Genomic DNA, 13,940 nt, shown 5'->3' on the forward strand with positions numbered 1-13,940 from the left:
GAGTTCGAGGCAGATCAATCGATGTGTCGTCTCAGATCGGTGATAGGCTAGTGATGTCTAACCGGAGCCAAAATGGCAGCGTTGTTTTATTTCCAAACATCATCTGTACTCAAACGACTTATTCAACCAGGCATCTAATCATTTTTGTTACATAATATTCTCGCTATTTTCATATGTACGTTCGTTTTGAGGATGTTTGTTGTATGTGGTCGTTGATCTAGAGAGCAGCGGGTCCGTGAATGACAAGACCCGGCCCGTTCAGTCTTGGTAAGTAGAGATACAATTTAAACAAGAGCGCAACAAAATATGCTTTTCTGCGCGCGGTGTCAGTTTCCTACTTTGTAACAGTGTTTCCCAAACCCGCTCATATGGAAAGTAATATAACAGAGAAGACAGGGCTGTGCCACAGTTATACCTGTCAGATGTGTTTACAATGACATATGTGCTTTCAACAGTTTTATTCGGTTTAAATATAAACGGGTTATTAATTACTGGAGATCGTTTATATTATTTGCCTGCTGTTTTGCTGAATGATTGCTTGTCCCGCCCATTTTCACAGTATTCCCGTTATGTATCAGCTTGCCGAACATGAGACACAATTTATAAACATAACGCATATTATAAAATGGACCTTTTATATCCTAGAAAATGCATTTGAGTTTTAAGAACAAACATTGAGTTGACAACATACTTCACAATATGATCAAATGTGGTTATAAACGGCTTTTTAAAAAAAAATTCTGTTGCTTTTCTTATTATTTTGATATGTTGAATCTCTCTTTTTGTGTTGAAAAAGCATACTTTTATCTTCAGGTAGTAGGATGATGATATTATGATGTCACACATGATGTAATGTGCCTTTTGTTTGTGTTTTTCAGTGTTTTTCCAAATTCTGCTCTTTCAGCATTGTCGACAATGAGAGCTCTCCTACAATAGTTGCTGCAAATGAGAATGGAGGATATGTCTCTGTCAGGCCTGGATAACACCAAGCTAGAGGTAAAGGGTTGCAGATAATGAGTTTAATATATGATACATACAGAACGGTGTATATTTAATCTTTTATCTCAGGTCCAATAACTAGCCTGTATCAGACAAATAAGATGCATGATGATAAGTTTAACATTTCTCTGCTGTTGTTGTAGGCCCTGGCTCATGACATTTACTCGGATCTAGTGGAAGATGCCTGTTTAGGGCTGTGCTTTGAGGTGCACAGGGCGGTCAAACAGGGCTATTTCTTCCTGGATGAAACGGACCAAGAGAGTATGAAGGATTTTGGTGAGTCAGTCATAAAAATAAACAATTGAAATTTTTCCAAAGCCTGGTTGCATGCTTTTACAGTGACTACTTTTACATGAACACTTTTTTGTTCAATCGACTGAATTCATTACGATTGATGAATCTGATTGTAGTGTTTACATGAACACTAAATAAAGTGATCGGGTTGATGTGTGGGTTTATATGTCACAAGCCACAAATCGGAATAGATTTTTTGACGTGCACACTGCTCAAATAGTGAAAGTGACATAGATAACATAGAGTTTCTCACCATTTGCACATAATAACCACTCTCCTACACGGTTTCTTTATTTGTTTTAATATTTACCTGTTTATGGATAAATATACATGTAAACCACTTTGCTGTGCTGCTCATATTTATCACGCAAAAAAAAAAAAAGCCCCTCCCCACGCCCAAAACAGGTTTCCTGTGGATGAGTCTCCAAAACAAGGTTGTCCTGCTCACTTCACAGCTGCCGAGTGAAAGAGTTTTATAATGACAGGACACACATTTATTCAACACTTAATTAAAAAGGAAGAGCTGCTTGTTCTGTGTGTCATACGTCATTACGATATTTCTGCGTCATTGCACATGCACAATCCTTTCAGTTTCGTGGTTCAATCCGATCGAGTGTTTACATGCATGCTCAATCGTATTAGAAGAGGAATAAACCACCCCCTTCAATCCGGTCGAATTTAATTCGGATCGAGCTCAATCGGATCGATTTAGGTGTTTATATGAACGTTTTTCATTCTGATTGAGCCGTCTATCCGATTACAAACAGATTATTTGGGTTCATGTAAACGTAGCCAGTGTGTCTCTACCTTATGTTCCCTCTGATGTAGAAATAGTGGACCAGCCTGGTGTGGACATCTTTGGGCAGGTGTACAACCAGTGGAAGAATAAGGAGTGTGTGTGTCCCAACTGCAACCGGAGTATTGCAGCTTCTCGCTTCGCTCCTCATCTGGAGAAGTGTCTCGGCATGGGCCGCAACAGCAGCCGAATAGCCAACCGCAGGTCAGCGGGCTGTGAGCTCACACCAATTAGCTCATTATTCAGTGAAGGGAATGCTTAAAGCAATAGTTGACAAATGATTTACTCATCCTAATGTCTGACCTTTGTTGTTTTACTTCAGTGTTTTAGTCTATTGCCATGTACTGGTGGGAAAATGAGTTGGGGGTGTCACATTTCTAACATTTATTTTCCAAAGATTGCACTTTCTGCCAGACAAAGAGATTTTATTGTTCCCTGAGGGGAAAATGCCATTGACGTTTCAAAGCATTGATCGTTCTGCTGTTTCTACAGAATAGCCAGCAGTAACAACACAAGCAAGTCAGAAAGCGATCAGGAAGACAATGATGATATCAATGACAATGACTGGTCATACGGTTCAGAAAAGAAAGGTGAGTTTAACTATTTCCTCTTACTTCCTACACCACTGTTCGTCTCTAAATGTTGCTCTTTTTTTATCTATCATAGGCCTGATTTTAATAACTAATGATAACGTGTAATCTCTTATTTTCACAGCCAAGAAGAGAAAGTCAGAAAAGGTATTAAACGTTTAGCAGATATGAACGTGTGGAAAATGCAAGCCAAATATTCTAAATGAGAATACATTGAAAATGATATTTAAAATAGCTCTGTGTGTTTTAGAATCCAAACTCTCCCAGGAGATCCAAATCCCTAAAGCACAAGAACGGTGGGTTTTGTTCGTACTGAATCTAGCTTTCAGGAGTTGTTTAAAGGTAGTTCACTGCATGACAGACAGCAGGCTTCACTTGAATGTGTTGTGAGTCTTTTTGTGTGTTGTCGCTCTGCAGGAGAGCTCAGCAGTAATGTCAATCCAGACTTATATAAGGTGAGATGATTAATTACTTTAATATGTATAACACTGGTTCTTGCTTTCTCTTTTACATCAGTTACAATGGTTGTTTCTCTGTCTCACTCTTGCAGTATAACTACAGCTCTGGCATCAGTTACGAGACTTTGGGACCTGAGGATCTGCGCTCCATACTGACTACGGTAAATTATTCTAAATTATTATTATATTCTTACATAGAGAATATATTATTATATTAAGAATATATCATTAAGGGTATATTATATTCTTATATAATCATTTGATTTCATTTAATATTATATAGACTTAATTTATCTTCAGTGCACAGTACTGTTGCACTATGGGTATCCCAAATTTGAATCCCAGCTGGAGGACCTTTGCTGATGCACTGGAGTTTACCTCTTGCTAACATGCTCTCTCTCTTTCCTCAGCAATGTGGGGTCGTATCAGAGCACACAAAGAAGATGTGTACTCGGTAAGAATTCAGTCCATATTTGTGAACCAACAGGAAACCATGAAAATAAACATCTGTGATTTATTCTTACAAATGCGCACTGTGGTACACTCACTGGCATTTAGAGTTTGTTTCCATTACCTTATTGACTGAAAGTCACCAAGTTTGTTGTCTTCCCTGCCAGCAAAGAGTAAGTATTTTTCCACACCAGGTGTATATTATGAGAAATAAAAACTTACTGAAGGCTGAAACATCTGTGAAACCAGTCTAGGAGATAAAAGGGCTTTGCACATTTTATGCCTGGCCTAAACATCTTTTTTATTATTATTCTATGTTAAGGCTACTTATAACCCTGCACTAAGGAACATTTAGATGTATAGATGTTTGTAGCTTTTGAAGTGTTCAGCACTTACTGTATGAACATATTTTCATAACAAAAAAGAAGAGCATACTGTTGTAATTGTTTAAAAAAAATCACTAATATGATATATTTGACAGCATGAAGATGAATAAGTGATTAAAATGCTAATTTTTGAGTGAACTATTGCTCTAACGAAGTCTGTCATGTGATCAGAAGTACAGTGAAATGGTACAGTCAAAAGGGATGTAGTTTTTCACTGTTTCACTGAGTGTCAGGAATGTGTAAGTGTTAGTGTGTGCTGCTGCTTAAGAGCCAAAGATTGATTGTGCATGTGATGTGTGAACGCATGATCTTTTTCATTCATGTAAATGGAAACGATCATGTTATGTTGGGACTGATTTTACGGAACACAACTGGCAACTACATATAAACCCCATATTTTTGATTGGTGTTCACCTTTCAGTTTTCTATCCCGTGTCATTTCATTTGGCCTCACTTTTGTTAAAAAATGTAATTGAAATAATCTGTCTCCATTCCAATTGGACATAAAAGTGCACCATAATTTCTCAATTGGACAGTCATAGGTTGTTTTAAAGCACTGCCTGTTTTACGGAGCAAGAGACTTCTTGAACCTCAGCCAGCACTGAAACCCTTTTCCCTAAATGCTAATATCTGACCCTAGAGCCCCCTTTCCAATCCTGCTGGTAGTGTTCACCCAGTCTCTTGCCCGTCATTGTCTCTGGTGCAGTGCATAATGCCACGTTGTGTCCTGGCAGGTCCCAGCGGTGTCCCCAGCACACGGACGAACAGAGGAGGGCAGTCAGGGTCTTCCTCCTTGGGCCGTCCGCGTGAGTTTCACCCCTTCTCCCAACCCTGACCTCTTCCTGTCAGAAAACAATTAGTGTACCCACCTGCTTTCCTCTCCTTTCATCTCTCTCTCTCATAATATACCTCTTTTCATCAAGCTTGCGATCATTTGTAGCAGCTGCCCAAACATAAAGGTGAAAAACTAAAAGGTCCTAGTATTGAGACTTGAGGCACACCATCTGGAGTCAGTGTACAGCTTAGTCCGCTGTGATTTTTAATTTTTACAAATAGGTTTTATTTGTTGACAAACTAGTAATAAACAACGCAAGCATTTATTAACCTTAGTTGTTACATTTACTAATACTCATAAGTCAAATGAGTCAAAATTTGCATCTATTGTTAACATTGGTTAATGCATTGTGAACTAAAGGCTGGAATACACTACTCAATGTTTTCCCAGATTTTTTTCACAATCTGCAGTCTGGAAGAGTCAACATTAGTTGGAGAAAGCCACAGTCAGTCTGCAGATTTTGGGCAGTCAAAAGCTAACAAATTTCACAGGAAATCATGTAGTGTATTGTGTGCAGACTTCATGATTCCATCCAGACGGTGCATATCAAAGATGTTAAATATTTTGAGCCAATTTTCGAAATCACTGTTTTCCATTTAAAGGTGTTTCCTAGCAACAAGAACGGTTTCACTGTGATTTTGTGGTGTTCTGAATGCCTTTAAACTTTAAAGGTTTAGTGAATGAAAATTGTCATTTATTACTCACCCTCATGTTGTTCCAAACCTGTAAAACCTTCATTCGTCTTCAGAACACAAATTAATGGGGGTCATATGATGCGATTAAAAAAATTCCTTTCTCTTTGGAGTGTTACAATCTCTTGGTTCATAAAGAAGATCTGTAAAGTTGCAAAGACTAAAGTCTCAAATCCAAATAGATATTCTTTATAAAAGTATAATCAACCACACCCTCCTTTAACAGGTTGTTTAAACATGCCTCCACATGTCTACATCATGATGTAGGAAGATTTGCATAACGCCGACCAAATGTTCAGGCAAAGAAAGAAGGCGTAGAAATTAGAAATCAGTTGTTAAGTTGTATTTACAACACTGTTCCGGAACAGTTCAACCCAAATATTCAGATGTGTGCTGCGCATTTTATGGAGGATGAGGACTGTTTCCTGATCCAGTAGCCTACAATGTGTCTGTGGCACAAAGGCTATTTCTATAAAGTGTTTCTGACTCAAAGCATATAAGTACATTTTTAAATAATGTAATAATTTCCAATGATGATCAATACGCCTAATAAGTTTTGAGCAGTGTAGAGTAGCGTTTGTCGTTTCTCCAGTCACAAATGCAGACATTGTTTATGCAGTGTGATAAGCAACTCAACACCTAAAAAGACAGTATAATTCATTATAATCAGTAATAATGTCCCCACTGGATGCAACAAATGCCTAGTTTGTTATGGGTTTTATTGTTTTTGTCTCGTCTAGTGATGTCCAGATTGTGAATGAATCATTCTATTTAACTTGATAGGGTTTGATAGGGTTCGCGTCTCCAGTATGCAGTAATTCCGTTCCTGACACTCCCTCTGATGCGAAATAAACCAATATCCCAAGTTATTCAGTTACTCTTAACTACATTGACTGAACTGCTAAAAGAGAACCGATGATGGGATGTACACGAGCAGAGCAGCTGGACTGAGTCTTGTCCTGCTAGGACACAGCATCACAGTACGTTAAGGGCTGTAACATTTCCGTCACATGCTTGAGGGATTCACAATTCACTGGCTATGACCAATCAGCACACACCTCGCTTTTCAGAACGATGTGCTTTGTAAAAATCAACGCGTTTCAGAATGGCAGGGCATAGAAGAGAAACAATAATGTACATTATATGTAAATTATTATTTTTTTTTTACTTAATTGTAAACAGCTTGTGCTGTTCTGTGGATACGTTGTTTTCGTTCAGACCGCGTGGAGCAGCTGACACAGAACAGCATACGTTGTTTATATCCAGTGGATACTCTCCAAAATGGTGCCAGTATGACATGGAGGAGACAAATTTCTGAATAAAGTCGTAATAATTTAATTTTATTTTTTTCACACAAAAAGTAATCTAATAGCTACGTAAAATTACGGTTGAACCCCTTATCTCACATGGATTATTTTACCAATGTCCTTTCTATGTGTCTGAGCCTTGATTGAGGTAATTACATTGCTGTCTATGGGAGGGACAGAGAGCTCTCAGAATTCATCAAACATATCTCAATTTGTGTTCTGAAGAGGTCTTACGGGTTTGGAGCAACATGAAGGTGGGTAATGAGTGACAGAATTCAAATTTTTGGGTGAACTATCCCTTTAAGGGGATGATGCAAAGTTTTTCTCAGTAACCATTTATATGTTGGCAAATGTTTAGTGCATTTTTGATTAGTATAAAAATCTGTTAAGCAACTAATAGTCATATAATGTATTCCAGACCCAACATGAACAATGAACAACTGTATTTTTCTGAACTAATATTAACAAAAGTTGATGTAAAAAATGTATTGTGAATGTTTTGTGCGTTGTTAATTCATGTTTGCTAATACATTAAGTGATGTTAACAAACTTTTTTTCCAAGCTTTTGTAGACTCATTTACATTTAAGGCAATTTGCAGATGCAGTTATCCAGAGCAAGTTCAAGATTTTAATAATGCTTGATGAAAACTCAATGTGCCATATTAGCCTGTGAAATAAAGGGTGACGAAAGAAACCGTGGCAGCTCATCTGCAAATGTCTCTTTGGTTTAAAATCCACTGATTGTTTCTTTAAACTGAGGTCTTTGTTAAATATGTGCTTATTCAGTATTTGTCTCCATGTAGTCATATCTTGCTTCCTGCTTGATAGGTCGACGCTGCCCGACTCTGAAACAATGCTGGAAAACGACGGCTATGATGCCCCTGATGGCCAGCTAATAATGTCTCGCCTCCAGTGGGACGGCTCCTCTGATATCTCGCCATCAGACTCTGCATCTTCAAAAGCCAGTGAGTTTTTCATGAACGCTTTTAAAAACGACACACTCTGTCCATGTTTATTTCCCCCACTTATTCATCGTCTCGTTTTCAGGCACCAATAACTCTGAGTCTAAGAGGCCTAAGAAAAAGAAAAAGCCCAGTACACTGACTCTGACTACCACTGGAGGTGGAGGAGAGCGGGACAAAGGGCAGGAGCGAGAGCGAGGAGACCGAGAGAGAGCAGTAGGCAGTGGGAGCGGGAGCAGCAGTTCCCAGAACCCACAGGGCCTGTCCATTCGGAAAAAGCGACCAAAACTGCCCATTCCCCCAATTCCTAGCATCTACGATGACCTGAACTGAGGAACAGGCAACATATTTACACACAGAGTTTGTGATCATAGCTTTGATGAGTTCTTATGTGATCTCCGGTCTCCACCATTTCAAGGTTTATGAACCAGATGAGACGCCTCTCTGTTGAATGTGTGTAAGAGAGAAAATATCTGAGGACCATTTCAGACATTTGCATCTGGGGCACAAGAGAGTGCATTTGTTATGGCACAGTGTTGCACAGTGAAAAGTGAGTGTTTTTGTGATTTTTTTCTTTTTAATATATTTTTTTATGTGGATGTGAGCTGGAGCAAGCATTTGTTTTTATTTTACTATGCAGCTCACTGTCATTGTGTTACTGCTTACTCGTGTGTGTGTGTGTGTGTGTGTGTGTATACACATGAGGTATGGTTTACAGTGACTCTGAAAATGTGACATGGTGTGCATGGTGAATTTTGGACAGATTGTATGAATGTGAATGGGATGTTGCAAAAATGTTGTTCCCTGGTGGCTCTTGTTTTACTGTCGGTTCATCTGTGCAATGTCCTCTACTGGTTTTAAAGGGTATCTCTCTTTCATATCGTCTCCCTAATGATACTGCAACCTGTTGATCTCTTCTCAGCTGCTTTCTGCAAGCGAAACTACTATTCATACTCTGCTAAATAATGGACTTGCATAGTTAGTGCCAGTGACAGCTTTCTGCCAAATCTGTGGATACACAATCTTTTGCCTTTTGTGTCTCTTTTGAAGTTAATATTCTTTTTGTTGTCATGGCTAATATTCCTTGTCTGATACTCTATTTATTTAGTGTCAATGTATTTTTTTTTATTATTATTTTAAAATCATGGCTTTTTGACTGCTTTATCTGTTACATATGCATTTTCTCTGAATACAAAGTTGTACAAAGAGTACAAAGTCTCTGAATATAAATGGCTGAAGAGTTCAGTGAGCCTTTATAGCACTTATGTTTGATGTCAGCTTGCTTTGTATAAAATATGTTTGGTTAAAAAAAAAATCTGAAATGAAAATAGCAATTGAAGATGCACTTAAATGGATAAAATCCAGCCCTCATAGGCGCTTTTTTGTCTGTCTTTTCAGTAAAAAAAAATTGTCATTGAGCTGTCATTTGTGAATTTTGTTGCTGAACATTTAAATGATCTGAGAGTTTCTCTGAATGTGAATTCAAATGTCTGCATGATGGAAAAAAAAAAAAAACTTGGTACAACTTCTGATATACCATTGCTGTGGGTGGATGTTTCTTCTATGATGCTCAGTTATTGCTCTGATTCTCAGTGAACTGTAGTAGCTCTGTAATAGTCTAAATAAACATTTCTCAGGATTCGATGTTCTTACACTCATTCTGTGTGTTTGTGTGCGCATCAGAAAAAAAAAAAACAATTCAAAGATGAGCAATTTTATTCTGAATTACTGCATCAAAGCAAAAACAAAAAGCATTTTAATGAATGAGGTGCTAGTTGCCTGTTATAGCAAGAATGAGAAGCTAAGACTAGTTTCCCCATAACATGTAAATATTGCTGACGATTCTGAGAAAAGTGACCCATTCATACAAGAACCATCAAACTTGTCAGAGAGCATTAAGGTTCCTCTACGCCCGCTTTGATTTATCTACAGTAAATTGCTTATATACAGACTTTACACAGGAGAAAAAATATTTGCTTTGCTATCGGCGTCACATTTGAAATGCCTTATGAATGCAGTGAGTTTCCAGCAATCTCTTTAGAATACTCCAGTATGTTTGCATTTAAAATCTTCATCATGTATAAAACTATTATGTCCTAAATGATAAGCTGTAACTCGCAGCAGACATGCCAAACCAGACTGTTATGTAGAAATAAGTGTGAAATAAATACAGATTTCAGTGACACTGGCAAAAGAAAAAAATAAATCCTTCTATCACAAACATCAAAAACGAGGTTGAGTAAACTGATGCCTCAAAATATCAGCTAACTAGCACATCACATCTGTTATTTGTGTACTGAGATCTGAACAGAAGACATTTTTTGTTACTACGGAAGATAGTGCTGCTATTACCAGTGAAGAAGACCAGAATTGATAAAACCCAATCAGTCGACACAAACTGTGATTGCTCTAAATGAAAAGCCCAGTCAGACGTGGGATCCTTACTTCACTTCACAGAGAAGCTACACTTTAGGATGAGCTAAAACAATTATAAAGCTATGTTTTCCCCCCAAAAAGCTAAATGACATAGCAGTGTTACTTTGTGCTGCTCACAAATGAAGCTGCAAGCACTAGCACACATCCCCCCACACACACACACAACTTCAGTCTTCTGAATGGCACCAGGACCCTCGAGGGCTCCCTGAGAACTTTCTCGGCTATCACTGATTGGTTACTTTCAAGTCCTATCGTTTCGTTTTCCTTCTACCCTAATATTGGCTTCATTCCGCTGTTCATCCGTCTTCTCATCGACTGTGCATGCCAAAGATGAGGAAGCTGAAGAAGACCGTGACCCCGACCAAAGAGATGGTGGCCGGGGCAGTGAACAGCTGGCGGTAGTTGATTCGGAAGTACCAGATGACGGCGAGCAGCACCACGAACACAGGGACCACCAGGCTTCCAGTGCTGAGAGCCAGGCCGGCCGAGCGCAGCCCCCCGCTGAGCCTGGAGCCCCTCCCAGCTCGAGGGCTCTCCTCTGCGGCCACCTCGCGCAGAGCCTGGGCTTGAGAGACGTGACAGTGGAGGACGCTGTTGTGGGTGATGTTGAGGGACAGGAGAGAGCGCTGAGGGTCCTGCAACAGCTGACCCTGGTAGATGAGCTTAATCTGATGCTCCCGGCCAGAGAAGTATTTACTGATGGAGAGACACAGAGGGAGGAATCATTTACAACAACAGAGCTGTGTGTGCAATTAAACCCAAACATGTCATTTTAGAAGAAACACATAAAGATCTATGTGTATTCTGAATACAAATACCAAGACAATTAGATTTTTTCTTTTTTTACAGTAGGATGCATAAACTGCTTAGATGGTCACACTTTAAGGTCGTATTCTCGCCATTAACAAACCATTTTGCCTCAATAAACTCCTAATTTGATGCTTATTAATAGTACATAAAGTAGCGGTTACATTTAGGTACTGGGAAGGATTAGGGGTGTAGAATATGTGCTTATAAGTACTAATAAACAGCCAATATGTTAATAATAAGCAACTAGTTAATAGTGAGAACCGTTCCTTATAATAAAGGGTTTTTAGATATTTTATAAGAACTCCCCTATGTTTAAAGTTTAAACAGAAACTTACGTTCAAATCAGATTTTAAAAGAAAGTCTTTTTGGGATTTGTCCAATTCCTCTATGAGAGTTAACTTTCTTTTTGTGTGTGTTTGTCTCACCTCTTCAGCAGTCCAACGGTGTCCTGTGGTCTGAGTACTGCCAGCTCCTCCGTGTCATTCAGGAACTTCAGTCTCACAGTGATACTGGCGGCCTCATCCTCTGCCTCCTCTTCGGTCCCTTCCTCCTTCCCCTCTTCTTCTTCTTCTTCATCACCCTGGACATAGCTCACTTTCTTCCTCCCACCCTGAATATCCAGCAGCTCCTCTCCAGGCACATCCTCTCCCTCTTCCTGCTTCTCCTCCTCCGCGGGCTCTTCGTCCTGCTGCTCGCTGGGCTCGGAGCTGGGCGGGGGGCTCGCGTAGCTGTCGTGACCCCCGAGGCCGATGAGGGAGGCGTGGGCGCCCACGGTGAGAATGGTCCCCAGGATGTGATCTCCACGGTCGGCCACGTGGGTAGACAGCCAGGCAAAAACCATGGCCAGGAACAGGATGACCACGCCGCCCAAAGCCGTGGCCTCCTCGCCGAGCCCGTCAAGCACAGTTAGAGCACACACCGCCATCCCAGCCCCTCTCCACCTGCGCAGACAAGAAAGAGAAAGACCAAGTCAACCTTAACCATCTTCACAACCCTCTGTACTTCCATCGTGTGACAAATTACCAATCAAAGCAGGATATTTAATTTCACTGCAAAAAGAAGAAGAAAAAAAAGGCTTTTCTTACTTGTCTTGTTTCTAGTCAAAATATCTAGAAAATCTCAAATGAAGATGCATTTTCTAGATGAGCAAAATTACATCAGATATTTAATCTTGTTTCCAGGGGGGAAGCTAAATTAAGTGCATGTGTACAACTATCTCTGACTGGTAGATAATTGTACTTGTTTTAAGCAAACTGCACTTAATTTAGTTCCCCCAACCACCCCTGGAAACAAAACTAAATATCTTGTGTAATTTAGCTTATCTAGTAAATGCATCTTAATTAGAATAAGAACTTTTATCTTATTTCTAGTCAAACTATCTACAAATTCTAAGCAAGTTGTGTCTTTTCTGCAGTGTAGTCAATATTATCCAATTGGATAAATGAGGCTCAGTGATGTCAGCCAAAAGGGAGGTTGTTTTAGAGTTGATTTCTGGATGTGAGACAGTACTCTGAAATAGGGGTTATTAAGGTTTATTAAAAGTAAAACCTGACGGAGGGGAAAAGAAACACGGTTTCTTGAAATAAAATATACATTAAACAGACTTATAGACATAACAGAAACTAATAAAATCAATGACCACACAAACTTTAACTGGAATTCAAAAGAAAATGAAAACTAATTCAAAATATCAAAAACTATTCATAGCATCTCAACGGATCTATTGAGAAGTCTCTCATAATAAGACCAGAAAAGTGCATTAAAAAGCAAATCAAGCTTAGAAGTCATCTGAATTTTAGTGACCTGCTTGAATCTGTCATCTAAACTAGGTAATTGTTGTTATTGAATGTTATTGGACTTTAATTATGAGTTACACTGTTAGAAAGCATCAACTGTCTGGCGGTAAAGCATCGGTCGGGGTGTGTGTGTGTGTGTGTGTGAAGACCCGCAACTCTTGTTACCTAACACAAAGTGACACACTTCTAGGCTGCATTAGGAAATAAGCCCGATGACATTAAGTACTGAGTGACATATAGATGTCTTGCATTTAAACTATAATTATCCTCTGTTAGCTAGGTTTTATATTAGTTCATTAATAATACATTATTATCAGACAGTTTGTACATTTAGATGTTCTCTCGCGATTTCCGCTCAAGCCTTGAAATCTTGATCAAACCTTCATCTTTACACGTTTAATGTCACCCGCAGGGCCTAGAATGATCTACAGTCGATACAAGACACAAATGAGACGAAATGCCGAAAAGAAAAAATATATACATTTAATGATAAAGTATCTGCTTTGTTTTGTCTGTCTGCAAGGGAAGGAAGCTAACCTAATCATGTAACGTTAGCGGCGATGTAAGGGCGACCTTGGTTCGCAAGTTTTAACAGAACATGTGTTCTTTAAACAGACATTATAGCACATTTACCTTCTCTTAGTTCAGATCATTCTGGATCGACGCTGTTTTAATCCCTACACCGGCTGAAAGACGAAACGCTTGGCTCAGAAATAAATAAACACACGTACGACCTCACGCGCACGCGCACGCATACAGCTGACGCTCCGTCAGGGTAGGAAGGATCACATGGTTGGCGAAACAAAAATTCTGAATGTCTCACATTCTCTCTTCAGTCTTAAATAAATTAATAATAATAATAATAATAATAATAATAATAATAATAATAATAAGAAGAAGAAGAAGAAGAAGAAGAAGAAGAAGAAGAAGAAGAAGAAGAATAAAACGTAAATTAAAAATTAAAATAAAAGTTTTTTGTTTGTATTGGCAGATGTCTCTAAATTATATATAGAAATGTATTTATATAAATAAAACCACACTCAAGGACAAAAATGGTTGTATGAGGCCCTAAATTTTAATTAAATTTCAAAATGACGCAATAATAATTACTTAAAACTTTAGCTCTTTG

The 13,940-nt window shown here is 38.8% G+C and overlaps 2 protein-coding genes across 4 annotated transcripts; one reads left to right on the top strand and one right to left on the bottom strand.

Annotated features, from left to right (window-relative positions):
- The first annotated feature begins 24 nt into the window (after window positions 1–24).
- On the top strand, window positions 25–9,408 carry atxn7l3a (ataxin 7 like 3a). Of its 3 annotated transcripts, none has more exons than XM_026207915.1 (13): window positions 25–267; window positions 879–996; window positions 1,143–1,275; window positions 2,122–2,293; window positions 2,582–2,679; window positions 2,804–2,826; window positions 2,930–2,975; window positions 3,097–3,134; window positions 3,230–3,298; window positions 3,548–3,591; window positions 4,708–4,779; window positions 7,636–7,772; window positions 7,855–9,408. In XM_026207915.1, the coding sequence occupies exons 2-13, from the start codon at window positions 946–948 to the stop codon at window positions 8,100–8,102; spliced, it is 1,131 nt and encodes a 376-aa protein (XP_026063700.1). In that variant the 5' UTR covers window positions 25–267; window positions 879–945; the 3' UTR covers window positions 8,103–9,408. The 3 variants fall into 3 exon arrangements, with proteins under 3 accessions (XP_026063700.1, XP_026063701.1, XP_026063702.1); XM_026207916.1 differs by having other exon boundaries at window positions 905–996; XM_026207917.1 differs by lacking the exon at window positions 4,708–4,779.
- Window positions 9,409–9,467: 59 nt separating this feature from the next.
- On the bottom strand, window positions 9,468–13,592 carry tmub2 (transmembrane and ubiquitin-like domain containing 2). The gene is made up of 3 exons (XM_026207918.1): window positions 13,445–13,592; window positions 11,441–11,956; window positions 9,468–10,901 (listed from the first exon to the last, which is right to left on the bottom strand). Exons 2-3 carry the CDS (start codon window positions 11,938–11,940, stop codon window positions 10,514–10,516), a joined length of 888 nt encoding a protein of 295 aa, XP_026063703.1. The 5' UTR covers window positions 11,941–11,956; window positions 13,445–13,592; the 3' UTR covers window positions 9,468–10,513.
- Window positions 13,593–13,940: the final 348 nt, after the last annotated feature.

This window comes from Carassius auratus, chromosome 28 (genome assembly GCF_003368295.1).
Source record: "Carassius auratus strain Wakin chromosome 28, ASM336829v1, whole genome shotgun sequence".
NCBI classification, from domain to species: domain Eukaryota; kingdom Metazoa; phylum Chordata; class Actinopteri; order Cypriniformes; family Cyprinidae; genus Carassius; species Carassius auratus.